This window comes from Sturnira hondurensis, unplaced genomic scaffold (genome assembly GCF_014824575.4).
Source record: "Sturnira hondurensis isolate 20B ecotype Veracruz unplaced genomic scaffold, ASM1482457v3 Scaffold0021143, whole genome shotgun sequence".
NCBI lineage: Eukaryota > Metazoa > Chordata > Mammalia > Chiroptera > Phyllostomidae > Sturnira > Sturnira hondurensis.
In genome coordinates this window covers 7,753,932-7,781,604 of record NW_028093774.1, presented here as the reverse complement: position 1 = coordinate 7,781,604, position 27,673 = coordinate 7,753,932, and the positions used below count along the sequence as shown (strand labels likewise).

General features: G+C 51.9%; 1 protein-coding gene across 2 annotated transcripts in view; it reads right to left on the bottom strand.

The window, feature by feature from the left end:
* The window catches only part of FBLN5 (fibulin 5), a 75,366-nt gene that overhangs the window by 46,893 nt on the left and 800 nt on the right, over positions 1-27,673 (bottom strand). The window contains exons 1-4 of one of the 2 annotated variants that reach the window (XM_037031229.1): positions 27,345-27,618; positions 24,310-24,364; positions 23,026-23,077; positions 19,919-20,173 (exon numbers count right to left, since the gene is read on the bottom strand). In XM_037031229.1, the coding sequence (XP_036887124.1) occupies positions 19,919-20,173; positions 23,026-23,077; positions 24,310-24,364; positions 27,345-27,535 (553 nt within the window). In that variant the 5' untranslated portion in view covers positions 27,536-27,618. Of the gene's footprint in view, positions 1-19,918; positions 20,174-23,025; positions 23,078-24,309; positions 24,365-27,344; positions 27,619-27,673 lie in introns of those variants that run through there. The other variant, XM_037031230.1, reaches the window with a different exon arrangement.

Sequence of the window (27,673 nt, the reverse complement as noted above, 5' to 3'; positions counted from 1 at the left end):
ATAGGAAAATGGGCAAAAATGATGATCAGACTATATCACAAGAATAAACACAGGTGGCCAATAAATATGTTCAAAGATGATGAACCCCATTAGTAACCTGGAAAATGCAACTAAGAATATGAGAAAAAGCGTTTTACAATTACTGATTAGAAAATATCAAGAAGTCTGTTGACACCATGTGCTGGATGGACTGTAGATCAACAGAGATTTAATCTCCACATAGCGACGTGCAAACTGGCGATCCAGAAAACGAAAACGCCCACACCTGCCCCACAGCCAGAGGGTCACCGGGAGAACACTCCGAGCACCCCCTTTCTGATAGTGAACACCTAAAACGACGCAAGTGTCTTCAGACAAAATAGTGGATCAATATATGGTACTCTCGTGCGAGTCTCAGAGTAGAAAAGTATACGAAAGCAAGAAATAGACTACAGCTACGTACAACCACATGGATGGGAACCTTAGAGACATGGTGAATGAGACAAGCAAATCACAGAAGACCCTGGAAGAAGGTAGAAGGGGCCATGACGGAGAAGCCCACGGGTCCCCAGGTTGGGTGCTGGGTTCTCCCACACGCACAGTCCATAGGCTTCTGGCTTACATGTGTCACAGACAATTTGGGGAAGGAATCAAATATTGCGCACGTCCTCTCCACAGTCCGGCTCACGGTTCACCAAGACAGACCGACAACGGCACCAACGCACTCATACACATTGTGGCGGAGCAGTTTTTAAAATGCTCTGGACACCATCAGTCCCGCAGAGTTCAGCAGCACTAAAGGCTCTGTTGCATCTCTAAGGATCCTGTGAAGCAGGCAGAGCAGAAAGTTTACCCCATTTAACAGGAGAGGAAACTGAGGTTCAGAGTTTAGGACCAGGTCACACAGCTAGCGAGGGGCTGAGCTGGGAAGACTCTAGTCTATTTTGGATACCTTAGCTCTAAGCTCCTGGAATAATCCTGATTGATTTTCAGAACGGTGTTATCCAACTGCTTACGATTTTCTTTCTCAGGCGCAGCGCAGTGGCGCACCCCTGACCACTGTCCCAGCTCGAAAGCTCTCAGAACAAGTGGCCATGCACTGTATAAGTGACCAGCGGGACTTTGTTTAAGGGAAAAAGTCAGTTGCTCTCAGGAAACCTGTCTCAGGGCTGTTTATAGATACGCATCTGACTGAGCACCTTCTAATGTCACATGCTTTAGTGTACTGTCTTTTCATCCTTCCCAAAACATTTATGATAAGCATTATCTTCACATTACAGATAAGAAAACAAAGGCCATTCCCAAGATGCACTACGGTAAGGAGACAGGAGGCAAAGAAGGACCAACGGCTCTGTACCTGGGAGTGGAGGCAGTTCGGGCGCACAACCAGGGTTATTGCCTTACAATAACACGGGGTCAGTGACACACAGGTGCTTTGATGTGCCCTGCTGGTTCAGAACAGACTCAGGGATCATCTGCTTCTCCCCTCTCCAGGGGGACGCTGGGGTCCCAGGCACAGCTCTTGCCCTCTCAACATCTGAACTCCCTCCACCTGGTAGGAGCACCCCACTTTCCCCATGAGGAATTGCCTTCCCCTACTTTGGGAGCATGTGTCAGGGGTGGCTTTAGACCCACCACTGGCTCCAGGTCTGGACTTGAGCCGTGGGCTGAGGGAGTCCAAGCCGCACATGTTGGAGCTCAGGGTGGGCATGCGACCCAAGCGGGCTACCGGAGCCCGGACGCGCCCCCTCGCTGGAGCTGGAGCAACAGAGGTGTCCTCTCCGTGGGTTGCCGAACTGGTCGGGGAAAAGCCTGGAGCCCTCAGGGGCCATCGCCCAAGAGAGGCTGCCTCGGGAACGAAGAAGCCTATGTATGGGACACGGGAGACGGAGAGAGAAGAAACCAAGTCCAAACAATGCCACATGAGCCCTTGGATCCCACCATAGCTAAAGCAAAGTCTTTTAGCTATGGAAAAGGCCAGCAAACTCGTGGCCTTCTCCATTATAAAAAAACATAAATTATATGGGCATGTAGTTTTTCTTAACTCTTGTGTCTTGTTGCTTTCTTTTCATCATTTGCTTAAGCTACACTGAGCTGGGTATCTGCGACGCGCAGCCCAGAGTCCTGGTGATTTTAATACACTGAGTGTATGCAAATTGCCTACAGCTCCACTGGTCCGACATCAGAGTTCGGATGTCGGACTGTCGGACCTCACTCTGTCAAAAGCCAGAGCACCGAGAGCAATAAGTGAACGTGTTTCATTTTCAAAGGTAAATATTGAGAAACCTGCTCTGTGTTCCTGGAATCTCCCCAGAGCACATCAGTCTAAAGTAGTCCTTCCCCAACTTTTCCACCTTGAGGCACACACAGAAAATTCTACAAGAGTGCAAGGCACCATGGAGAGCACGCCAGTGACACATCGCTGTGGTCCAAGGACTTGGTCCAAGGACTCAGGCATCCCAAGCGCCTGCCGGCCTTCCCAGAGCCAACCAGTCCCCAGGCACACCTCTGCCCCAGGTGCCAGGTGAGCAGCTTCACGAGAGGGAGTGAAAGTGGAGTCTTCTCTTACGAAGATGGGAGACCTGCCATATCCGGTACCTTCTTTGTCCTCCAAACGCCAAGCTGGCACGAAGTGCTTTTAAACTGTGAGCACTGTTTTTCAAAAGCAGCCTGCCCGAGGCCAGCTGTTTCTGCAGAGTCAGGCTTTCTGGGGTATGCGGCTCCGCACCCGTGGGAAGGACCCCTCACTCTGCGGAAACGGCTTTTGCTCTCAGCAGCAGCCTCAGACTTCCAGCCAAGAAACAAAGGGACAGAAGGTCACCAGACTGGGGGCAGAGGGAGGAGTAGCCATAGAGCTGAGCCAGAAGAATGCCATTATTCCAGAAATGATGGAAGAGTTTCTTCAGGACTGGCCAAAGGAGTCGTCCTCTTTGAACTCTGGGGGTTAAGAGTGCTGGGCGTCCAGTCTGCAGATTCCTCCACTGACCCGCTGCGGTCAGATGAGGACAGAGGTGCAAAAGAGCCTCTTTGCTTTATAAGTCCAGGAGCTGAGCTTTGTCGACGAGGGGTGCAAAGAATCTGAGGAAAGACACGTTGCTGTCGCTGTCTTATTAACAGCCACACTTTCGTGTTTAGCTGGCGTGGGTGACCCAGCTTTGTGGGCCAGCTGACCCATCAGCAAGCCAGCAAACACGGAACCGGCTCTGTGTGCCAGAGAGGAGGTGGGGACGGTGCAAGAGATGCAAATCCGTGAGAGCTGTAATGCACCAAGGACGCAGACACACTTCTCATTAAGTCTAAGGTAGACGGTTGACAAAGGCCCCAGCAGAGGAACAAGCTGAGCGTTTGGGGAATTCGGTGTGGGGTGGGAAGTGAATTCCAACGGATGGGGTAATAGAGATGAAGAAGGCCTCCAAGAAGAAATCGCATCTGGCCTGGCTCATTAAGGATAAGGAAAAAGAACAGTGTTCTCCGTGTCTCAGATCTCGGACGGGTCCCTGCTGGAAGAGCAGGGCTGTGTCCCTCCCCAAGGTCCTGTGTTGAAGTCCAGCTCCCTCGTACCCCAGAATGGGACTATTTGGAGTCGGTTAGATGCCTTTAAAAGGTAATTAAGTTAAAATGAGGTGATTGGGGTGGATCTTAATCCAGTGTGACTGGTATCCTCCAGGGATGAAGGCATCTGGACACAAAGATACTTGGAGGGAAGACAATGTGAAGACAGCTTTCTGCCTGCCAAGGACACCCAGAACAGAGCCTGCTGCGGTGGCCCTGGGAAGGATGCAGCGTTGCTGACTCCTTGATCTCGGATGCCCAGCCGCCCCAGAACCACGAGAAAACAAGTGTCTGTTGTTGAAGACCCTGTCTGAGGTATCTCTGTGGCAGCCCAAGGAGACTCGGACCTTCCATGTGCCCCCCCCAGCACCTCCCACACTGCAGCATACCTTCCAAGGGGCAGCGACAGTCTCACCGTCCTCTGTCCCCCATCTGGACTCAGGGGTGCTGTTGACCAGACCCCAGACGCTCCTGCTCAGGTCAGCGGGGTCAGGAGCCTGCGCTGGAATGTGGGCCTGCCCAGCCTCCCCCTCCTCAACAGGGAAGAGAGGAGTTGCACTATCTCCTACTGCCCCTCCCTTCCTGCTCTATTAACCCTTTGTGGGCTCGTCTGCCTGCTGAAGTACCAGGGTCTTCTGCTCGGTTTTTGTTTGTTTGTTTTTCTTCTTTAGGCAGAGTTCACGATAGCAGCCAAATGTGTTCCATTTACAACTCTTGAGGGAGCCCGAACGGGGAAAGAACAGAGCTCTACAACCGAAAACAACACTAAGCGTGGCATTTCTGCGGAGCTGGGTTGGAGGAGAGTTCTTGTGAAGCCAGAGTCTGCTTCAAGGACTGGAAGCCTTTGCCAGGAGCCCATTTTAGGAAGACAGCTCTGTTTACTGCCCTGCCCTGCCTTACCCTGACAAACACTCGCCTGACCAAACTGTTTAGAACATACAAAAATGAGCATGGGTAAAAGCAACGAAGCTCCCCAAACCGTCCATCAACATCCCGTATTTTGCATCCTCAGTACCTGTGAATCGCCCTCCTCTGGGACACCCACAGGGAGCAGGGACTTGCCCACGGTCACTCAGCTTCCAAAGCCAGTGTCTTTTCTCAGGATTAAGAATCCAGAGACTCTGGGCTTCCCGCCGGCTCTGTGAATGACCTTGGAGGTGATCTCGGAGGTAAACTACATCTCACCCCTGCTCTCCAGGTTTCTCAACTGAACTGTTAATGTCCTTTCTGGGCGGAGATCCCCGTGACAGCCTTGGGCAGAATTAGCTGCTCCCTTGATACTTAGTGCACAGTAGCCACAAGGTGAGGTGGCCCCCCGCAGAGTTGGCAGCACTCCCCCTACACACACACACACACACACACACACATTCCACTTCCTGTGAGTCCTGGTGGGGGGGAGCCCTGCCCCGACCTGGAGAAGGAAGCTTCAGCCCCATCTAAGGCCACCCTCGGCAGTCCTTGGCCACAGTAATAGCTTCAGGGGATCTACAATCACTCCAAATTCTATCTTCAACTCCCCCTTGCCAAGGAAGATAAAATTTTACAGTTCAAACCCAATTCCAGTCTGGCAAAGACCTCAACTTCGTTCTTTTGAAACCAAAGAGCAGGACCAGGCCCCAGACTCTCGCCGGTTCTGAAAGCACCGCTTTGGGGATTACGAGAAGTGTTCTGTGCAAGCCAGTCATCAAATTTTAATTTACTTACCCAGACGGTCCCCAGGAGGCTCAGAGCTGCGGCGGCTGGGCTGGGTCACACAGTTTGTCACAATGTGGTGCCGACAGGCCCACGGTCAAGGTTCCCTCCATTTGTGCCAGTCTGCTCATCACAGAGGAAGGCCCTGAGTCACAGCCTCAGCCCTCGATGCCCCACTGCCCCCCAACCCCATCTCCTGGGAGAAGAGTTGGTGTGTGCGCCCCTCCCCACCTGCTGGGAGGGAAGGCAAATGTCAGGGTCCCAGCCCAGCACAGAGATGTGGCAGGCAGGGGACCCACCCCTGGCTAGACGTCCTGTAGCGTGGTTGGGTATCTTCCAACAACCCGGCTCAAATCCAGACAGTCCAATTCATTCCCATGGGATTTTACAAACGTCACCGGCACAATCCACACACAAAATTCACAGTGAGCTCTAGACAAAGCTCGGGCATGAAAAGTTAAAGAAAAAGGTAATGGGAGAAGAGATCGGACCAAGTAACTCCTGGGGTTTCTGTCAGTGTTTGGCCTCCTTCCCCTTCTCATGAGTGGGAAGATCGTGACGCGAGGGGTCCTGACTGAGCCTTCAGTCCGCGCTCGTTAACAGACGCTCACCAAGCACCAGCGATGGCTGGTAATATGGCAGAGGCAAGGTAAGAGATGGGCAGACCACAAACAAATAAACACAGCAGACATGGAAACTACGGAAGTGTCCGTGACGGATGAGTAAACGAAGAAAATGCGGCACATACACACAGTGGAATATTACCCAGCCGTGAAAAAGAAGGAAATGGGTAGATCTTGGGGGCATTATCTGACTGAGTGAAGTCAGTCAGATACCTTATGCTCTCATGTACATGGAGTCTTAAAAAAACGAACTCACAGATACAGAGGACAGTGTGGGGGGTGGGGGGTGGGGTTGGCAAAAAGGTGAAGGGGGTCAAAGGCACAGACTTCCAGTTATAAAATAAGTCACGGGGACACAGTGCACAGCCTGCTGACTGTCGTTAACGATACTGTATTACACATTCGAAAGGTGCCGAGAGTAAATCTTACACGTTCTCACCACAAGAAAAAATATTTTCCTATATGTGGTAATGGACGTTAACCAGGGTTATATTTTTCTGTGTGGTGGTGGATATTAACTGGGGTTATTTGCTTATGCATACAAATATCAAATCATTATGTTGTACACATGAAACTACTATGTTCTATGTTGCCGTGGTCGGGTAGCTCAATTGGTTGGAGCCTCATCCCAGTACACCAAGGTTGCAGGTTCGATCCCTGGTCAGGGCGCCCACAAGAATCAACCAATGAATGCATGAGTAAGGGGAACAATGAATCAGTGTTTCTCCTTCCCTCTCCCTTCCTCTCTCTCGCTCTCTAAAATCAATAAATTTTAAAAAATGTAAATGTGATATGTCAAAATACCTCGGTATTAATTAATTAGTTAATTAATTAAAAGATAATTATCAGCCAGTGGTTCTCTTCGTGTGGTGCCCAGACCAGAAGCATTAGCATCCCTTGGAAATCCTGGCCTCGTCGCAAATCTGCTGAATGTGAAACTCGGGGGCGTGGAAGTCAGCAACCTGTGTTTGAGTTCCTCCAGGTGATTTTATGCATGCTCATTTGTGACGGACAATAATGACAAGGGCTGTGATGGAGAGTGACCGCAGGCTTATTTGGACAGGTTGGTGACATCTAAGCTAAGGTAATATCTAAACTAAGCTGAAGCCTGGAAGAGGAGGATGAGCCAACGATGAGAAGAGCCAGAAGAGAGATCCAGAAAGAACAGCGTGCACAAAGGCCCCGAGGTAGGGAAGGGCCCGATATATTGGAGGGAGAGAAAGGAGGCCAGTGGGCCCCGTGAGCCACGAAGAGCATCTCAACATCTCAAGGGCAGGGCAGGGCCTGGGAGCCAGCCAGCCAGCCTACTCTCTGGTGGGTCGCTCCCACAGACAAACTGTGGATGCTGGGACGGGACAGTCCCACGGCCCTTCCAGGTACTGTCCAAAATAGGGAAACAATATTGAGCCTGCCTGCTGGGCCGTTTGAGAATTCAGTGACTTAGTGAATGCGAAAGCATTGGGAAAAGCGAGAGGCAGTATCCAAGTGGGAATTATTATCACAATTAAGGGAGTCGATTAAGGATGTAACCACAGAAACCAGCATCCCACAGTGAGAAGCCAACTGACCACAGGCCAGCACCACCTGGCCCCTGGCCAATGGCTGTTCTCTGGAGCCAAACAAGGTTGAGATGATCCTTTCAAAGGGGTCTGTTAGGAGGTCTGCGGTGGGGGCTTTTCCAGAAAGGCCTGAGAGTGGAGCACCCCACTGGTCACTCTGAGGGGATTCTTGCCTTCAGAGGGAGTTGGTGTTTTACTCCGGCTGCTCGCAAACCCTCCCCAGGTGCCGTGAAGGCAATGCCAGATTTCCCCCGAACCAGGCCCTGTGTTTTCCCCATCTGACTGATGCCCCCTCCTTGCAGGCACGCAGAGAAGGGGCCCATTTCTGCCTCAAGACTAAAGGAACAAACTTTCAGGCACAAAACTTCCAGGACTCCAGCGGGCTCCCACCGGGACTCTGGGAACATGCAGGTCGTATCTTCACGAGGTGGCCCAGTAATTAGCCCCCAGAGCTTGGACTAAACGCAAAATCACTGCCTCAAAGGAAGAGACACTGTCTGCAGACTCCAGCTGCCTGCAGAAGGTCCCCTCCACCTAGATTTTCACACCCTGCGCAGTCGGGGTGGAGGGCACCTTAGAGGTTGTGGTCCAGCCCTCTGGTATCAGTGAGAGAATGGGGCCCAGAGAGAGAAGGGACTGGAGACACAGCCACCACGGAGCTTGCTGCGGCACCAGGATGGGACCAAGATCCCAGTTCTCCCGGCCCCACACCAGGCATCTTCCCCAGGCAGAAGTCAACGTGCCCCTCTCCCCCTGCAGACCCAGGGCTCACAGAATAAAGCCGGAGCCACTGGCGGGGCATCACAGCCCCCAGAGTCCAGGCAAGCTTCTGGGCCCCTCTCTCACTCTGTGCGGCCCCGCCCCCGGTCCACCGCCAGGCTGGGTCTCCTGACTGGGCACGTGGTCAACAGGCTGACGACCAGGCTGGCCTCTACTGCTTCCTCCATGTGCCCTGAAATTTCTAGCCTCCAAGGCTTTGTCCCTGTTATGCCTTCAACCCAGACAGCCCTTCTCCATCCCTCACATAAAAATCCTACTCAGTCCCCCCAAATCCACACCATGGACATTGTACCCATTCCTGGAACAGGATCCCTCTTTCTGGTGGGCACTCACGTCCCCAGCGCTCTTGGCGCCTCTCCCGCGCCAGCTCGTGCAAGACGCTGAGGAGTGATGTACACCCTCCCCCCACCCCCACTCACATCCTCTCCGCTGCGAGGGCCTGAGGGCAGCGACCACGACTGCCGCATCGTCAGATCCCCTTCCAGCACTTGGCGGCCTCCGATGCAGAGACGTGCTCGGGGAATGTCTGTCCAGCCAAGTGATGCACACATGTGGGACACCTGTCTGTGCTGGCGGTTTCCGGGACCGCTCCAGCCGGCGCCAGCGGGAGCCTTCTACCTGCGTTTGTGGCCACCGCATTGCACTGGGTCGCAACTACGAGAGTGGGGGGGCGGGGGGCGGCTTCCCCATTTTCCACCACCACACCCCAACTCTTGGCAAGAGAATGTGACCTCCCCAGGCCGGTCACGATGGATGATTTATCTTCGAGTGTGTGCATAACACCGACCCCAGCACATACATGATAAATGAATCAATAAAGTCCATTAATAATACCAAATTAACCTGTGTGGACATTTAAGACACAATCACTTTCTCTCGCTCCTCTGAATCCTACACTTACAACTCACCCTGTGTAGCTAGCTGTTCAGCTGGTTCAACAAAAACCTACCAGGTGCTAAAAATACAACAGCAACCAGGACAGAAAGCTCCCTGGGAGTCGAGATGTGAAATAAATAACCACAAATGTCTACTTATCACAGTTAAGGAGCGTGCGCCCGAGGGCACAGTACAGGACGCTGTGGTCACTGCTAAGTGGGCTTTGAGCTCATGGCTGGCCCCAGCAGCCTGGTGCCTCACGCTCCCTCTGCTCACGGCAGCCAGGCCGGGAGCGCCACCCCTTACAAGTCTCAGAGGCAGAAAAGGGAGGACTTGTCTTTCTCCCCAACAGGAATGAAGCTGAGTTGTGGGTTGTGTGTGTGTGTGTGAGTGTGTGTGTGTGTGTTTCCATTGTTTCATACCCTCTCCCTCTAGTTACAACCCCCCGATTCCCATGGGAACTATTGAAATGCCAACGCACACTGGTTCCGGATGCGAAGTCTGTTCTGTCTGACTTGCTGACTCCTGGGGGGTGTTAAGACACGCAAACTATGTGGAGCTCATAAATCAACTCTGGCTGGGTTTCTGCCGGCTCTTAGTCTGAGGGCAAGTCAGACGGCACTGACAAGTCCCCCGAGTCTCACTGCTCCCCTGGCCCGGCCCGCCTGCCCGAGGTCCCCTGGAGTCTGTGCATGCTGGCTCCCTGGGGCAGGGCCCAGGGCTGGCTGTCCCTGTCTCCCCTCTGGCCAGACTCTGCCAGCTGGAGGGGAATGGGAGGTCAGTCCTGGACATCCAGTCTGATGTCTGAGGCCCTTGGAGGGAAGGAATCCTGTGAATGTCCTTTCCCCACCAGCCCCCATGGAGATGGCCTGGGGACCCTTCCCCAAGCCCACTCCTCTGTTTCTGAGACAAACAGGAGCCTGGGGCTGGCTGTTGGGCTCCAGGGGGTGCCAATGGCATTTTACAGGATTGAATGGCACCCCCTGGAGCTGTGCAAGGAGCTGGCCCTGGGAGAGGTAAATCCTTGGAAGCCAGACCCTCCCCTGGCAGGAAGACGAAGCGCTGGCTTCAAGGTGGGAACAAGCACAGCCTGCCAGGATTCCCCTCTGGTACCTCCCAAAGGGAAGAGGGTAGGGGAGGCGGGTCTCCTCCTAAAGTCAGTCTGACCGGAAGGTTCCCCACAGGCATCTTTTCCCATCAGCCTCCAGCTACAGTGTAAATTCAGTTCACTCACAGAGTGCCCACAGTGGGAGGACCACACAGGGTACAGGCCACAGGACACTCAAGAAACATGGAGACCCCTGCTCCGGTTTGCAGGGGAGGTCACCTAACAGGGTGGGGGGTTCTTTGCACTAAAGGGTCAGCCCGACCCACCAGCACTTCCCCAGCCACAGCCTGCCAGGCCAGTGTGGTCTGGAATCTCTGTCTGGCTGTCTTCGTGTCCATGTGTCCTGAGAAGCTGGCAGCCAACGAGAGCAGAAGATGACTGTGCCCATATGCTCCTTGGCCTTGCCAGGGGTGAGGGTCCCGGGGAAGGCTCCAGGCCACCTGCCCACGCAGGGTCAGAGTGAGGAGCAGAGACGCGTCAGGCACGTGGCACAAGCCAAGAAAGGCGGTTTCTCCCTCCTGAAACCTCCCCGTCCGGAATGAGCAGCCAAGAGCACCCTACTCTCTGACCCGTGCCTGGGCAGGGATTGGTGGATGTGGAGCAAATACATCACTGCCCCCATGGGGAGGCGGGGAGGGTGGCATGACGGCAGCGATCGGTCACTGAGGGCATGCAGGCTGGACCGTCCGCCACTCGGCAGACCCTTTTGCTAGACCCCAGAACAGCCCCACGAGGAAAGTGCTAGGGTCCCGTCTGGCAGATGGACTCCAAGGGTCTAACGCCACAAGTAAGGCGACTGTGTGGGGGTGGGATTCGAACCCCAGGATGTCCGAACGCAAAGTCCATGCTCTTCTCACGGCATCAGACTCCCTGGGCCTATCAGATGATATTCCCACGAGGCTGCTGTCGGCAACATTAGATGTGATTCCTAATGTATGGTTTTAATCAGTTTTATTGTTCTCATGCACGTAGTCTCCGTAACACTAATAAATTGCATTCAGGTGATATTTCCACTTCTCTATTTCACTGACTCCATTCCAGATAGCACAAAGAGCTTCCAAAGTGCGCCATTCTTGCATTGTACGGCGGGGGGAGGGAGCCGCCAATGTCCTGCAGACGCCACCCACATAGCACATAAGGACCCCGAAGCACATCTGCAGAAGCTACCAGGGTAGGGACAGGACCCACACGAGCTGTTGTGGAGTTCACCAGTGGTGTACTCCACCCATTTCCATCGAAAGGACGTTCGGAAAGAAATCTCCTAGCCTTGATGAAAAAGGAAAAGCTATAATCACCTTCCTCTGCTTCGACCCATTTGGGTCCTGCCTGTTTGAGAAAGACCGTAACCTGCACCTGCCGGTAAATGAAAACACACCCGACTGACCACTCTGCTGAATGGTCTGCTGTCCTGGCCCTGGCACTTGGGGCTTTTTGCGACCTGGCAGGCAGCTGTGACCTCCTGTCCTCCGGCAGGCACTGTCTGGAGAACGGGCCAGAACCACGGAGAGCAGAGCGGAATTGTCCGGCCATTGAAAGTGCACACTCCTAGCCTCTTGCAACATCTCTTGCTTTTCGCACACACTGGCTAATTCCAGAGTGGAACATAATGAACAGGAACAGGACCAGACCAAGGAACATAAGGTGAGAGCCAAGAAAAATTTGTAGGTCATTGAGAAAACTGCCACACAAGGCACCGGCGAAGTGCCTACCACACAAAGGCACGGGCTCCCACCTCACGGCAGGCCAGGGCCAGTTCGCAAAGTTAGCTCCCGCTGTGGGTGGGAGAGGCCGCCTCCCGCAGGGGAGCTGGCTCAGTCCTGGCAGAAGATGTCCCTGAGCATGTGGGCTGGTTGGAGGACAAGGGGGGAAGCCCGCATCACTGAGTCATTCGGATGACCATGAGCTCGGAGAAGACCCAGACGGTCTGCACACGAGTGTCGGCGCCCCTGCGGGGCGGGAGCATTTGGAGTAGTGGGACATTCTCGAGTCAGCGAGGACCTGAGAAATCATCGCTCTGGTCCAGGGAGCAGAAGCCTCTTGGGCACATGCTGTGCACCCGTTGTGCAGACGGGTAAGTCCCAGGGACCCTTCTCGGAATGGTGCTTCTAAGTGCATAACGTTACAGTCATAGGATGACAAAAGAAAAGCGTCACACCGAAAGACAGTTATCAAGGTACTTTGCACGCAAACCTGTGCTATGGTGATATATATGTTTCTTCCTCAGTGCATTCAACAAGATTGGCAGCAAGAGTAATTATTATCTTCTATGATTTTTAAGTAGGAATAAGTGAGAATGATATTTCAAAATAATATTTTAAAATGTCAAATCTTCAAAGTATTTCAGAACTGCTACAGCTGTAGTGGGATGTATAAATATCTGTGTTTTGCCCTGGCTGGTGTGGCTCAGTGGATTGACTGCTGGCCTACAAACCGAAGGGTCACAGGTTGGATTCCTAGTCAGGGCACATGCTTGGGTTGAGGGCCAGGTCCCCAGTAGGGGGTGCGAGAGAGGCAACCACACATTGATGTTTCTCTCCCTCTCTCTCTCCCTCCCTTCCCCTCTCTAAAAATAAATTAAAAAATTTAAAACTATATCTGTGTTTCTCTTGTTAATACTGTCCCAGCTACTGCTAACAGTCCTATAACTTATCGCCTATATAACTGAAGGTAATGCTAAATTTCATTAGGAGTTAGTGGGGAAATCACATGAAAATGAATCCTCTAAATTCTATCCACAGACCCTAGATTAAGACCCCTAATTTCCTACCATCGCTTCTTTTTGCAAATAATAAAATGTAGGCCAGAAAGGCCAAGTGACTTCGGTAATGTCACTCAGCTAATACCAGCAAATATGAGACCAAAGACCAGTTCTTACTGACATCCTATCGGGTCCTCACCACAACAGCCCGCTGCCTCCGTGTAGGCTTTAAAATCATTTCTTTTAGAGTTCTTTTTGTTTTGTCTTTAAACAAAATACTGTCTTCTGACAAATTCAAACAAAACAAAAAGCGCACTTAAAAAATGCAGTTTCTACCATTCTTTACCTAGAATCCTGCGTAACAGCAGACAGATGGACCAGAACCTCGCTGATGCAAGGAGACCGGCTGCCTCACATTTGCAGGGAGCGAGTGAGAAAGGTGGAACCTTGGCCCCACCCAGACGCCCTTGGAGTCGGAACCAGCACTTCCCAGGTGATGCCTGGGCACATGACCTTCAGAGAAGAGCGGCTCTGTGATTCCTGGGGCCTCTTCGCTGCTGAGCTCTCCTTGGAGGTATAGGTCACCAACCCCTCATGCTGAAAAGTGACAAGGCTTCAACCCCCAACCCCCCAAAAGGCACGCACGGGCCAAGCTAGTCCCCAAAGGAGAAAACAGGCGCTGGCAGAATAACACAACTGGGCGGTGGGAGAAACCACGACAGGTTGAGTGGGAGGCCTGACAGGAAGAAAACAAAACCACAGTAGCTGGAACTGGCGCCCCACCCTCGTGCCAGACTCGGTCCGGGGGTATTTCACTTGCATTTTCGCCTTCTGTTCTCACCGCTGCTGCCCTGCGGAAGGAGGCTGGCCCTGCAACCCCCATGTGCAGATGGGAAAACTGAGGTGCAGAGAGGCTGCGCTGCTTGCTCACCCTCCCAGCCACAGATTGGAAAGGACCTTAAGCAAGAGGGGACAACTGGAGAAGCGGGTGCACTTGAACAAGTGTGCTAAGGCCCAGTTCAAAGGGCATCCGAGCAAACCCGGCTGTGGGCTCCCCCACCCCACACCTCGGTTCTGGGCCACCCCTCCACCCCCAACCCCCAGGCCTTCCTGGTGCCAAAGCCCTCAGCTGCAGAAGATCCCAGTGACCAGGGCTTCCTGCCTTTTCCTGAGAACTGGGTTTCAAGTTACAGCCCAGGCCTATATAAAAAGTCAGAAGGGAAGCCTGTGGGAGCCTGTGACATCAGGGCTGGACGAGGTTTCCAAGTGTCCTGCCCTTGCCTTACGTGCTGGGAACAAATGCCATCTCGGGCCCACTTCCCACTGTTTCGTTTCACCATTTAAATAAACCTAGGCCTTGGTGGTATTTCAAAGCAGAATCTGACTGATGTCTCTGTAAAGGGCTGACCTGGGCAAAGCCCCGCAAGGTGGGTGTGTGCCAAGTTCAGTTTTAGGTCATTTTAAATGTTTTGAAGAAGCAGGCCTCCAGCCCTGACCAGTGCGGCTCAGAGGGCTGGGCATCATTTTGCAAAGCGAAAAAGGTGGCCGGTTCGATTCCCAGCCAGTCAGGGCACACGCCCGGGTTTCAGGTTCAGCCCCCAAGTCAGGGAGCCTATGAGAGGCGACCGATTGATTTATCTCATATCACATCAATTTTTCTCTCCCTCTATTTCTTCCTCCTTTCCCTCTCTCTAAAAATAAATGAATAAAATCTTTTAAAAAGAAAAAAGAGTTAGGCCTCCAGTACACTTTCTAACTCCATGAATCTCTCCATGGTTGTCATTGCCAGACCCTGGCCGCCGCCTCCCTGAATATGTTCCCCTTCAATATTTACTGCGCGATACCCCGTGTAGACCCTGGACAAGGCATTTCCACCTGTTATCTGTGAGGCAGGCATAGTTATACCCATTGTCCAGAGGAGAACATGGAGACCCAGCTCTCACAGGTCAGAAGCAGCCAGACCAAGGTGAAAATCAAGACTCGCGTGACTCCTGAGTTCCAGCCCTCCCCACTCCACGACACCCGCCTTCTCAGGAGCCCAGCCGAGGCTGCCTGGTTTTTCAGCGGCTCGTTTGTATCTAATCTCCCTTCCTAGACGGCAAGTTCTGGAGAGAGCCCTATGGCTCTGCCCGGACTTCCTGCCCCCTCAGCGCCTAGACCAGAACCTGGCACCAACAAGGTGCTGTATATACATTGGTTGAGTGAATACTGGCTGGCTTTCAGGAAAAATAACTCAAGAGAAAACCTCAGGCCAACAACCATCCGTCTTCCAAAAGGACTGATAGCTGTTGCTCTCTGCCGCTCAGGCGCTTGGATCCGGGAGAAAACCCTGAGCCAGGAGAATACAGGTACCGCTTTATCGAAAGTGGCCAGAAGAGTTTCTGCAGCCCCGGGGTAGTGTGGCAACAAAGAACATCTGCTTCTATGCTGCAAACACTAGTTATTGGTGGAGTCCCGAAATCTGCCGTTGCCAAGTTGATCAGCAAAGGCAGAACTAAGAATGCCCACCCAGAGAGGTGACAAGTTGAGCCCCAAAGGAGATGAACACTCAGAAGCAAGTGGCATTCACATTCAGGGACCCGTATCAGAGGCCTCGGAGGCGGCGAGCTGTGACAGGAAGGTTCTTGAATGGGGGTTCGAATCCAGGGCGCCCCAGCCCCTCAGCGCAGCTCACCCCTCTCGCTGAGCCGTCAGCACCACACCATCCTGTTCCCCAGACGTCTTCGGGCCAACTCGGAACCCTCTGTGTGCGGAACCCTCTGTGTGCGTTTGGTTGTGCCTTTTGTCTGGTCTTGGTTGTTTTCTAGGTAGGTAAGGCTTCCTTCTGGCAGCCCTTTCCTCCTTGCCAACTAACCATGTCCTTCTGGTTCTCGATCTCGAGAAGCTGGTCTCCAGATCTAAGGGTCCAAGACCTGGGGGAAACACTCTAACTAGATGTGAGTCCCACCACCCTTGTAGAGGTGGCGCTGGTACCGAGCACCCCCAAGCCAAGATGCCAGCTTTCTTTCTTTTTTTAAATCCTCACCCAAGAATATGCTTATTGGTTGTAGAGAGAGGGGAAGAAAGAGAGGAAGAGAGAGAGAGAAGCATTGATCTGGTGCCTTCTGTCCACACCCTGACCAGGAATCAAACCTACAACCTAGGTATGCGCCCTGACCGGGAATTGAACCCACAGCCTTTTGATGTACAGGACGATACTCCCACCAAATGAGCCACCTGGCCAGAGCCCAGTTTTCTAAGTGACACAAAACACTCTTGGCTCCTGGGTCACCGTTCACTCTGTCTGCAAGTGTCCCAAGTGACGCAGATTCACATCTAGGGGCTTATAGACTCAAACCGAACTCTGTTTCTGAAGGAGCAGGGTCTAGTCACCGTCAAAGAGGAACCCAAATCGGAAACGGGGAGAAGGAAGCTCTAAGGGATGCTCCCAGGGACCCGGGTGCCAAGGTCAGGAGCCTGGCCCTGCCGGACCCACAGAAACAGGGCATGGTCTAATTCGGGCACAAGGGAGGAAACCGCCTCCTTGAAAGGGCCCCAAACTCAGAAACAGTCAACCCCAGTGAAAGAGATGCCCGTTTGCGTTCGTAAACTCAGACTTCCAGTGACTTAGGAGAAGAAACCAGGGCACAGAAGGAACAAAGGAACAACGGCGCTACCTGGGACGCAGTTTGCCAAAAAAACTAGACCTGAATTGGATCAAGTCACTAGACCTAAGTCTCACCCGTTTGCAGGCAAACAGGGGTGAAGGAGCATGAGAAATACCACCGCAAGAACACTATCGGCTAAACCCAAGTGCAGGAAACTTTACAGGACAAACAACGCGGACCCTGCAACGGGGAGGTGGCGAAGGAAACACAGGACCGGAGTGAAGAGGGCTGTCAACCAAATGTAACGCACAGGCCTTGTCTGGGTCCGATTCCAACCAACCGACTGAAACGTGATGTTTATGAGGCGGCCAAGGAGGTGCGGACACCACCCTGGTGTTGTTGTGGACTTTCGTAGGTGGGAGGGCAGTATCGTGTCTATTTTTTGAGAAGAAACTTTACCTCTGGGAGATACATTCTGAAGCAGTTCAGGATGAAATTATACGACACCTGGGATTTGCTTTAAAGAAACCCACGAGGTGAGGGGGACGCAGGAACGAGACCCGTCTACGCGGCTAATCGCTGAAGCTGGGTGACGGGCCGCTAAGAATTCACCAAGCTGTTCTGCTTTTGTCGAGGGTCAGAGCTTTACAGAACATGAACGTTAATTGCCAAAAAAACTTTTCAAAAGGGAGTTCCTAGTTTTTAATCATGGCTCCAGCTACAGACTCTCTGAGAGGCTCTGGACAAACCTTTTCCTCCCTGTACCTCTATCTCTCCACCCAGAGCCTGAACGGGCTCAAGTCCTGGCTTGGCCCCGCTGTCCTGTGTGAGCATCCATGGTTTCCTGACCTCTCTGTGCTCTGGGGCATCATAATACGAGAGGAATAATAATCATCCTGCCTCTAGGGCTGCTGTGAGGATTAAACATGTTCGTTCATGGGCAGATCCGGGCACATGGTACTCTTGTTTGCTACTGTTAACTGTTGTCTGTTATTTTTATCTGGAGGAGGAGGGGGAGGGGACCCCTTTGGAGATGGGGTCCGTCTCTCTTAGAGCACCAAAGTTTCAGAAATGTGTCCCACTCCTCCCCAGTTGCCCGCAGTTCACACCATACTTCCTCCATAGGATTGGACCTATGTTCTGGGAAACACCAATGTGCTCCTTCTCTCAGCGGCAACGACAACGGCCCCACTTCGGTCCTTCCCCCTGTCCATCGCCCATGTGCCTTGCTCCCCAGCAGCCTGTTCCTGGGCCTACCTCTCTCTTCTCGCTTCCTGGAGGAGACAGCATTGGAAAGAGAGACTCCCTTCCCTGTCCCCTCTCTTGACCCCTCCCCATGAGGCCACCTCTTTCAATGCCCAGAAGGACCCTCTGTAAATCAGGAAACCGTCGGGTGGAGTGAAGGGAAGTTAGAGAGAACTCCAGACTTATGAATGCATAATGCTGAACTTTCTGGAAATGGACGGGCCCGGTGCCAGTCCTCACCAGGGTTCCTAGATTGTATTTTTCTTACAAAAGGGCCATTATGAAGGCCCCACATCTCCCGTGTGACAGGGTTAGAGCTGTCACACTGCACGCTGTCACAGGGACCAGGAAGCGAACAGCTTTCCCAGCTGTGTCCTTATTCTCAAAGGCACTGGGGTCCTGGAAAGAGGTCTGTGGGAGACAAGGGGATGCTCAGAGAGCCCTGGGGCCCTTCCCAGCTGCTGTGCCAATGGGGCCTGGGAGACGGCCCAAGACATCAGACCGAGCAGCCCTGCCCAGAAACCTGGAGTGCCTCAAATGGCCATTATTCCCCCTTCTCCGTGTCAAGAGGCACATAGGTCACTGGGTCTGTCCAGCCACACAGGATGTCCTGGAAGAGCCACACCCCCACCCCAACCCCGCGTTCTCTGCATTTGCTTTTGAGATCATTTCTCTCTGTAGATGCAATCGAATTAGGAGAATGCAGACTGGCTGTCAGGAGAGCAGACCCCCACCCACCTCTGCCGTATCTAACCCACTGGAGCCCACATTCCCTTTTCTACAAAAGGAAGACACTAAAGGTAACATGTAGGGTGTCTTCCCATTCCAGTGTCTATCGCTCTGCTGCTCGTTACAAGAAAGAGTGTTCTTCTCTCCCCACCAAAGCTTCAGGCCATGAAGCTTTGGGTCCCACACTCTTTCCCTTTGCAGTTACTTGCATTCAGAGTGACCTTCCCTCCTCCCTTTCTCCCACAGCCCACCCACCTCGCGAGACCAGTAAGAATGGAGACATTTGGGTTCAGGTGCATCCAATGTTCCCTTGTAGCTCTGAAGGACACTTGCTGGCATGTTATTTGCACGCATTCAAATATAAATGAACATAAAAAGACATGACAAAATAACTACTCAGAGTCTACTGCTCAACACTCCAGAGCCCTGAAATGGAACCAAAAAATATCTCACTAAACAGACTGGGGACATTGCCCTTAACTTCTAGGGTAAAGGAAGGAAATGCTAGAATCTCAGGTCACATTCATCTTACCACATCCTGTAAATTTTTCTATTTCTTACGTATGCTTTTCACTCCTCAAACCGTATTAGTGTAACAGGATATGTATGTAATTCATACATCGCATATAGTGGGCATCCAGGGACAAAAAGACTTGGTACCTGAGTCACAGGATCACAAAAGTTGGGAGCCATCATCACGCTAGACCATCTCCCAAAGCTGGAGACAGACAGACACAGAGGGTTTGGTCCGGCCACAGCCAAGTGACCAGATGTGCAGGGCAGGGAGTCCAGGTAACCCTCCACCAAGGCCACACTGGCCACCAGAACACCAAGCTCCCCGGGGCCCAGTCACACCACTCACTGGCCCCTTTGGGACTCACGGCAAACTCCCTCACCCTGGGAAGAACCTCTTGCCATCAGCGAGGCTCCTTCTGGCCACAAGGCCTTGGTGCCCACTCAAGAAACCACTCTCTTTCCAGAACAGTGGTCTTGGCCCTCACAACTGCTTCTATTTCAGGAGCACACATTCCGCTTAGGGGTCAGGGGTGGTGTTGAAAAGAAAGCGCAGGTCCTTTCTAGATCTCATTCTGTGATTTGCTCACTAAGAGTGAGCAGTGGCATTTGTCATTGCATAGGGAAACTCTGAGGTTGGTCTTTAAACAGACAGGTGATAGGCTAGAAAGAGGGATGGGTGGGAGGATGGATGGATGGAAGACAGACAGATAGACAATAGGGAGATGGATGAAAATAAAGAAAAAACAAATCAGCTTCCTGGAGAACTGTCATGACCACCAAACCCACTACTCCTCAGACGGGAGGACACCCAGAGACGAGGGCTGCGAAGAGCGAAAAACCTAGGTCAAAGCAAGTCGTTGTTTCTCTACTGCACTGAAGGGCGGCTAACGACCCGTCAGGCTGGACCTGCGGGCTAGGACAAGGCCTGCAGCAGAGCACAGCGGACAGGAGGCTCAGGACACCGGGCTACTCACCCACACACTGGTTGCCCTCGTCCATCTGGAATCCGAAGCGGCAGATGGGAGGCCTCGAAATCGTGGGGTAGTTTGGGGCCGGTAGCGGTGGGGCAGCTGCTGGGTAAGGACCTGAGTAGGAGTTGGAGTAGGGGTTCGAGTAGGGCCCTCGGTACACCGGGTTGGTCCGGGGGATGCACAGGTACCCGCCGTTCTGGTTCACACACATCATGTCTCCTCGGCAGGCCTCAGGGATGGTCCGGCACTCATCGACGTCTGCAGGGCCACAGAAGGGACGGGCGTGAGTGGCCCCCCAGCCACGCTCTGCGGGGGGCTTAGTTAAGCAGACCTCTATGCCAAGAAGAACCTCAAAACTCCACCTGCTCCATTGCTGACAAGTGTACCACAGGCTCGTCACCTTGAGTCAAAATGACCCATGTCCCCCAAACGTCAGCCATCAAATGCTACCATCAGGATCTTGGCCTTATCCTCAAACACCTGAACAGTGGTCCTGGCCCTCACGACTGGTTCTGTTTCAGGAGCACACATCCCGCTTAGGGGTCAGGGGTGGTGTGGAAAAGAAAGGGGGGCGGCCAGGGTCTGGCAATGACAACCATGGAGAGATTCATGAAGTTAGAAAATGTACTGGAGGGCTAACTCTTTTTTCTTTTTAAAAGATTTTATTCATTTCTTTTTAGAGAGAGGGAAAGGAGAAAGAAAGAGAGGGAGAGAAACGTTGACGTGATATGAGATAAATCAATCGGTTGCCTCTCATAGGCTCCCTGACTTGGGGGCTGAACCTGAAACCTGGGTTTATCAGCTGCTTGATACTTTTTAAAACATGAAACTACATTTGAAACTCAAGTGAAGGTTTTTTAAATTTTACATAACTATAGCAAATGAAAAACACTATCTGTTAGCCTAAATAGAAGGTCACAGCAAAAATAAACATATAACTATTAAAATAAAGAGTGTTTATCTGTGGGGGCAGCATGTCAGATACACTTGTGCATTCACAGGATGCTCAGGAAACCCTGGGGCCAACCTGGGAACCATTTCTGCTCCAAACAGCAGCTGGGCAGGGAAGGAAGAGTCCCTTGCTCCAAACGAGGCTGGGCCGAGAGCTAGTTCCTGGTTAAGACACTGGGGCCCCACTTGGAAGTCAGCTCACACCACGCCAGCAAGCAGGGCACACTGCCAGCCAGGCTGGTGCTCTGCCTGTTCTGCCTGGAAGGAGAGGTGGGTGTTCCAGCCTCGCTGGCCCTGGGCGGGGGCGGCCTGAACTCTGGCCGCAGCCTGAGATGGGCAGCTGACCTGCTCCCCCACACATGGGGCTCTCCCGCCAGCCTCAGGGGCTGCTCCACATGGGATAGGAGTCTGGTGGGGATGTCAGGATGCTGATGGCTCACCCCAGCCATCTCACCTGGGAACCCCCCACCACCTTCCACCTTGGGAAAGGAGAAGTGGGGGCTCTCAATGCCCCATTCAGTAGCTGTCAGCCTGAACTCGTCCATGAAAGTGGTGCGCCGGGAGGAATTATATTTGGCCATAAAAAAGAAGAAACTTTTACCCTTTGCAACAGTGTGGATGAACCTGGAGAACATTATGCTAAGTGAAATAAGACAGTCAGAGAGAGACAAATACCATATGATTCCACTCATATGTGGAATCTACTGAACAAACTGAACTAACAAGCAAAACAGAGACAGACTCGTAGATGGAGAACAGATGACAGCTAGTAGCGGGGGAGTTAGGGGCTGGAGGGATTGAGCAAAAAGGAAAAAGGACTCATGGACACGGACACGAACAGCAGTGTGGTGATTGCTGGGGAAGGGGGGTAGAAGAAGACTTAATGGTAATGGAGAAAAATACAATAAAGATTAAATTTTTAAAAAAACAACGACCATATGGTCCAGCAAGTCCACATCTGGGCAAACATCCAAGGGAAACGAAAACGGGGTCTCAAAGAGGCACCTGCACCCCCATGTTCCCCACAGCCTTATTCCTGGTAGCCAAGGTATGGAAACAACCTGCGTGCCCATCTATAGATGAATGGATGCATAAAGATCTCTCTCTCTCTCTCTCTCTCTCTCTCTCTCTCTCTCACACACACACACACACACACACACACAATGGGGTATTACTCCAGGCACAAAAGAAAGAAATCCTGACATTTGCAACGACGCAGGTGGATCTTGGAGGTACCGTGCTAAGTGAGATAAGTCAGGCAGAGAAAGACAAATACTACAGAACCTCACTTATATGCGGAATCTAAGAAAGCCAAACTTATGAAAATAGTGAGTGGAACGGTGGATGCTGGGGACTGGAGGAAATGGGGAGAGGCTGGTAGGAGGGTACAAATGGCCAGCTGTGAGATGAGTAAGTTCTGGGGATCTAATGCACAGCACTGGGATTACAGTTAACAGTGCGTACTACCTACTTAGAAATCGCTAAGAGAGTAGGTCTTAAATGTTCTCATCACAAAAAAGAAGGGAGAATTACATTATGTGATGAAAGTGCAAGCAAAAGCTATGGTGTTAATCATATTTCAATATATAAGTATACCAAATGAGCATGTTGGACACTTTAAACCTACCAAATGTCATATGTCAATTACATCTCAGTTTAAAGAGAGAAAGAAACTCCATTTTGCCAACAATACACATGAGCGAGGACCTGGGGTCTCCCCTCCGGAGCAGAACAAAGCCCTGCTGGCCTGTGGGATCAGCCTGGTCAGACCTCTGTCGAACTTTCCACCTCCCGACCTGTGAGATAATACATTTGTGCTATTTAAACCTCTATGTCCGTAGCCATTCATTACGGCAGCCTGCGGATACTAAGACCAATGGAGAGCTCCTTGGGGACAGGGATCAATTTCTACCCATCTTTGCCCCCTCCCAGGGCTCACCCCAGTGCAGGGGACGGGTGACGGGGGGAGGGGGACAGAAGGTGATGGATGAAAGGGCGCTGTTGACTTCAACCCCCCTGTGGCACCGTTTTCTTCCTAACACCGTGCAGACTCCACGGCATTAGGCAACAGCTAAGGGAGACACACAGCCCTGCCCCGGGGCTGCCACCTGTCCCCCCCACGAGCCCATCCCCACAAAGGGTCTTCCATGGCCTCTTACCTAAACACCGTCCTGACTGGCGGTCCAGGTCAAAGCCGTTAGTGCATTGCTGCTGCGGGGAGGGGAGAGAAGGAGGAGGCAGGGTCGTTTTACTGACGCATTTTTGTTTAACTCTAAAAGCATTTGAATGGCATCACAGAAAGCTCAGGATATAAAGAAAATAAAACATCCAAACACCAGCACCTGTGTTACAACCCCCACTTGTCCTTGTGCACAATCATGTCACACTTGGCCTTACCTTTTAAGTCCCCGCACTGTTGCTTCAGAACCCCTGTTTCGAGCAGAGGGTTTCGGGGTTGTTTCACGCTCTAGTCATGAAGCACAATGATCGCACCTGACGCGCCTGAGGAGGCACTTCCTGTGTCCGTCCGCAATCGCTCTTTTTGGGTGCTATTCAACCTCCCCTTCTCAGCACCCAGCAGGAGTTCTTTGTACCCTATGAACTCCCCTACCTGACCCTGAAGTCTGCACATAAAACAAAAGCTACTACTCAGTGACGCCGTCTGTTTTCTAAGAAAAGTAGATTTGGGGAAATGCAGATTTGGGGAAATGCCTTCACTTCAAACGCAGCAAGACAATTCCACAAGGACACAGCCAAAAATACATCTCCAACAGTCCCCAAGGGTTGTAGGCTTCACGTACGACACGAGTTACAAATTTCTGCATTTAGAAAATCAGTCAGGGGGCCTTTCGGGAGGCCCCTGGAGGCTGCCATTTGTAGGAGGGAGGCGACAGGAGTTCCGCTTCCCTGAGCTGAGGGGTTCAGCCTGTGTTGCTGGGAGGACGTCAGGTGTCTTAGAGCCTTGGAGCAAAAGAGACAGAGCGGATGAGCCAGGAGGCGGTACTGTAAAGCTCAGGAAACCAGCAGAGCTGGGCGCCAGCCTTGGCTCAGCAGCTAATGCCAGGTGCAGACACGCAGGGGCCACTGCTCCCCAGATACAGTGGAGCACATTCGACTGAACATTTAAGATAAGTCAAGACACCCCCCACAGGGACGCAAATGAAGGGGGGTGCTCCGATGATAAGAATCTCCGTTTGGGAGTCAGGGCGCCGAGGTCCCAGGCCGGCCAATTCTGAACTACATCGCCTGGGGCAAGTCTCTGCTAATCTCTGTGTAAGGAAGAGCCCGACTTAGGCGGACTGTAAAGCCCCTGCCAAGTCTAGGATTCCAAAAGGCATGGCCGGACATCCTGATTTGTAGCCAAGTCTAGGATTCCAAAAGGCATGGCCAGACATCCTGATTTGTAGCACGCTTCCAGGTGGCTGACAAAACTAAAAGCTTACCTGTGCATTCCCAGGACTTGGAAGACAGATCGCCAGAATGGTAACAGTGAGTATCCTGCGGAGAGCAAAGAGTTGACATAAATGCCTGAGATACTTCGCGGATCCAGGTCTGGGGGTAAACGTGGATCTCATGCTGCTGTGCATTTACAAGGGTGATGTCACCTTGTGCTTATATCGGGGGAGGGGGAACTCTGGGGCGACCAAGGGGGACCCTGGATACCCAACATTTCATACAGAACAGGCCTCTTCTACTGGTTTTATACATTGGGAGAATGGGTTCGATGGCATTGTTATTCCAACAAAGGCTGTGCTACTTCAAAGAACAAATCTAAAACCCACTGCCGTGGTATGAACCATGTATCAGCCAATTGCTCTGATCTCACTCTTTACATACAGATGGGCCTGAGTTTCAAACACCTGCGTTAAGAAATGGTGACAGATGGAAGGAGCCAGCATGCCTACGATGAAGGGAAAGGAAAGGTGGATCCCACGGAAGGAAGGTGTCACAAGAAAGTCACCCAACCCCACAGCACACTTCACGCCGGCCCTGTGGGAGGAGGGGAGGAGGGAACCTGGGCAACAGGAGAAGAAGCACAGTGGGAAAACTTAGGGGGAGCCATGAAATTGGGAGCCAGGCCAGCTTTGACATTCACAAGCCACCAAACCTCTCTGAGCCTGAGATTCCTACCCTTGGACCACACAAGCTTCTTCCCCGCAAAAATCATAGTTGCCAATATGCTTTAAAAATACAACATTGCGCCCTGGCTGGTGTGGCTCAGAAGACTGAATGCCAGCCTGTGAACTGAAAGGTGGCTGGTTCGATTCCCAGTCAGGGCACATGCCTGGGTTCTGGGCCAGGTCCCCAGTAGGGGGAGTGTGAGAGGCAACCACATATTGATGTTTTTCTCCCTCTTCCTCCCTCCCTGCCTGTCTCCCTAAACATAAATATAAAAAATAAACATAAATAAACAAAACGTTTTTTAACAAACAGAGTGACCATATGCTCCAGCAATTCCAATTCTGGGCATATACTGAAAAGAATTAAAAACGGGGTCTCAAAGAGATACGTGTGTACCCTTGTTCATAGTAGCATTATTCACAATAGCCAAAAGGTAGAAGCAACCTTTCGCTCATTGATCGATGGACAGATAAACAAAATGTGGTATCTCCATGCAACGAAATATTACTCAACCTTAAAAAGGAAGGGAATTCTCATACAGGCTACACATTGGATGGACCTTGAAAACATCACGCTAAGTGAAACTAGCCAGTCACTACAAGACAGATGCTGTAGGATTCCACTTGCGGGAGGTGCCTCCAGCAATCCAAGTCATAGAGTCGGGGAGTAGGACAGTAGTCCCAGGGGCTGGAAGGAGGAGGGACTGGGAAGCCGTCGAATGGGAATAAAGTTTTGCAAGGGGAAAGTTCTGGAGGCTGGTTGCACAACGATGTGACTGTTAACACTACTGAACTGTACACTTAAAATGGCTTAAGATGGTAAAAAAAAAAAACAAAGTCTATGCAAATACAGAGCTTCATCTGGTGCTATCATTACCCAGTTCAACGGGGATTTATCTGAACAACTACACCTTACAGGTGTGGACCTTAGGCAGAAGAGCTACAAAACTAGGACCCAATGCCTGCCCTGGAGAGCTGGTTGGGGAGAGACATGAATCAATAATATCTACACACTTTGGTTGGGACACTGATAGAAATACCCATTGAGTGCCATGAGAGCCAGGCTGGAAGTTAGGGAAAGGAAGGTCAGGGAAGGCTTCCTGGAGGAGGTGATCTCAAGGGCTTCTTCAGCAGAGCAGTGGAACCTGGGACCCGATTGGATTCAGAGACATGTTCCTGTCAAATAAATCTCCACTGTATATACAATCCCTCCCTTCATAACGAGAGTGTTCAACAGACTACGAAGCTCACCCAGTTCAGGAAACAAGGATCATCTGAGTCAACAGCTTTGGGTACTTGGAAGCCAAGGACCCAAATTAAGCACCCTGGGATTAAGGTGGCACCCAGAGGGAACAGAAGCCTGGTGTGGCGCTGAAGATGCCAGCCCAATTCCTTTATCTAGTCTCCAGCCCAAAGACTGAAGATCCTGAGCATCCACAAGTTTTTGTTTCATCCAAGCGCCTGCATGAGCCAAAGTTCTGGGCGCTGGAGACAGCTCTGACCTTAGACAGTGCAGAGCCAAATCCCAGGGCTTTTTGATATTTGCGACAGCCAGATTTATATCTGGAAGGAATGAAAGAACAATAACAAGTTTATTTTCCAGGCTGTAGATTATGAATTTCAATGTTTTCCTGTCTCTTCGCATGAGGTTTTCTTTCGGTTAGTTACAAAACCCTGTCTCGTTTATGTTGGAGACGGAACAGGTAGCCTGAGCGCCGTGGACTCCAAGAGCTAGTGGAAAAGGCACGCTCACCCCATTGCTCCCCCCTACCCCTGACTCTCCCATTCCCTTTGGCGGGAGAGCAAGTCCTTAGACAGGTCCCCTCTGTGAGGGCCAATCTCAAGCCCAGACCCCGCAAAAAGCCACAGCTGGGTCCTGGGGCCAGGTCAGCTCTAGGCTGACTGAGAGGGCTTTCTAGAAAACGAAGTAATGCCCAAACAGGCTGCTCTCGCTTGTCACAAACAGTTGCACCTGGTCAAGAAAAACCCTAGCAAACCATCAAAAATGAACTAACTGGAGACGAACTAGGGAAGCCTCTGGTGCCCCTAACTGGTCCCTGGGACTTTAGAAAACAGGAGCGCCCACCCACCTTGTGCATCATCCCAACCATGCGGGGCAAGCCAGAGAGGCCCGCAGAACCTCAGGGCTGGGTGCCCCCACTCCAGGATGGCACTATGACTGCCCCGTTTCAGCAGAGGCACACAGACACACGGCCTGTCTAAAGCAGCGACGTTTTAGAGACTTTGCTCAGGAAAAGACTGGGCAGATAGAATCTAGACAGGTTTCTTCACAGTGGGAGGACTCCTTGCCTGGAATTACAATTTCCTTAAAGAACAGCAAAAAAACGTTTGCTTACATGTAGCTCTGTCTGCAGTCCCCACTTTTCATTGGCTTGAGACTTCTGGGTCGCATGCCCTTCCTGGACCCCACATAAGGGGCGAAGCCAGCCCAGGATGTGCAGCCCCCCCTTCGCTTGTCCAACAGCCAGTGCAGCAAAATAATTGCTCGGGAACCAGTCCTGGCTCTCCCGGGTTGAAAAAAAGACATAAATTTTTTGGAAAAACGGCACACTAATCTGCTGCCCTTTCCGAAAAGAAAGAGGAACCGAGCGCTGAAGTTTTCGCAGACCTCTGTTGGATGCTGACTCTGAAGCTGTATTCTAAAACACCCACTCCCAAAAGAGGG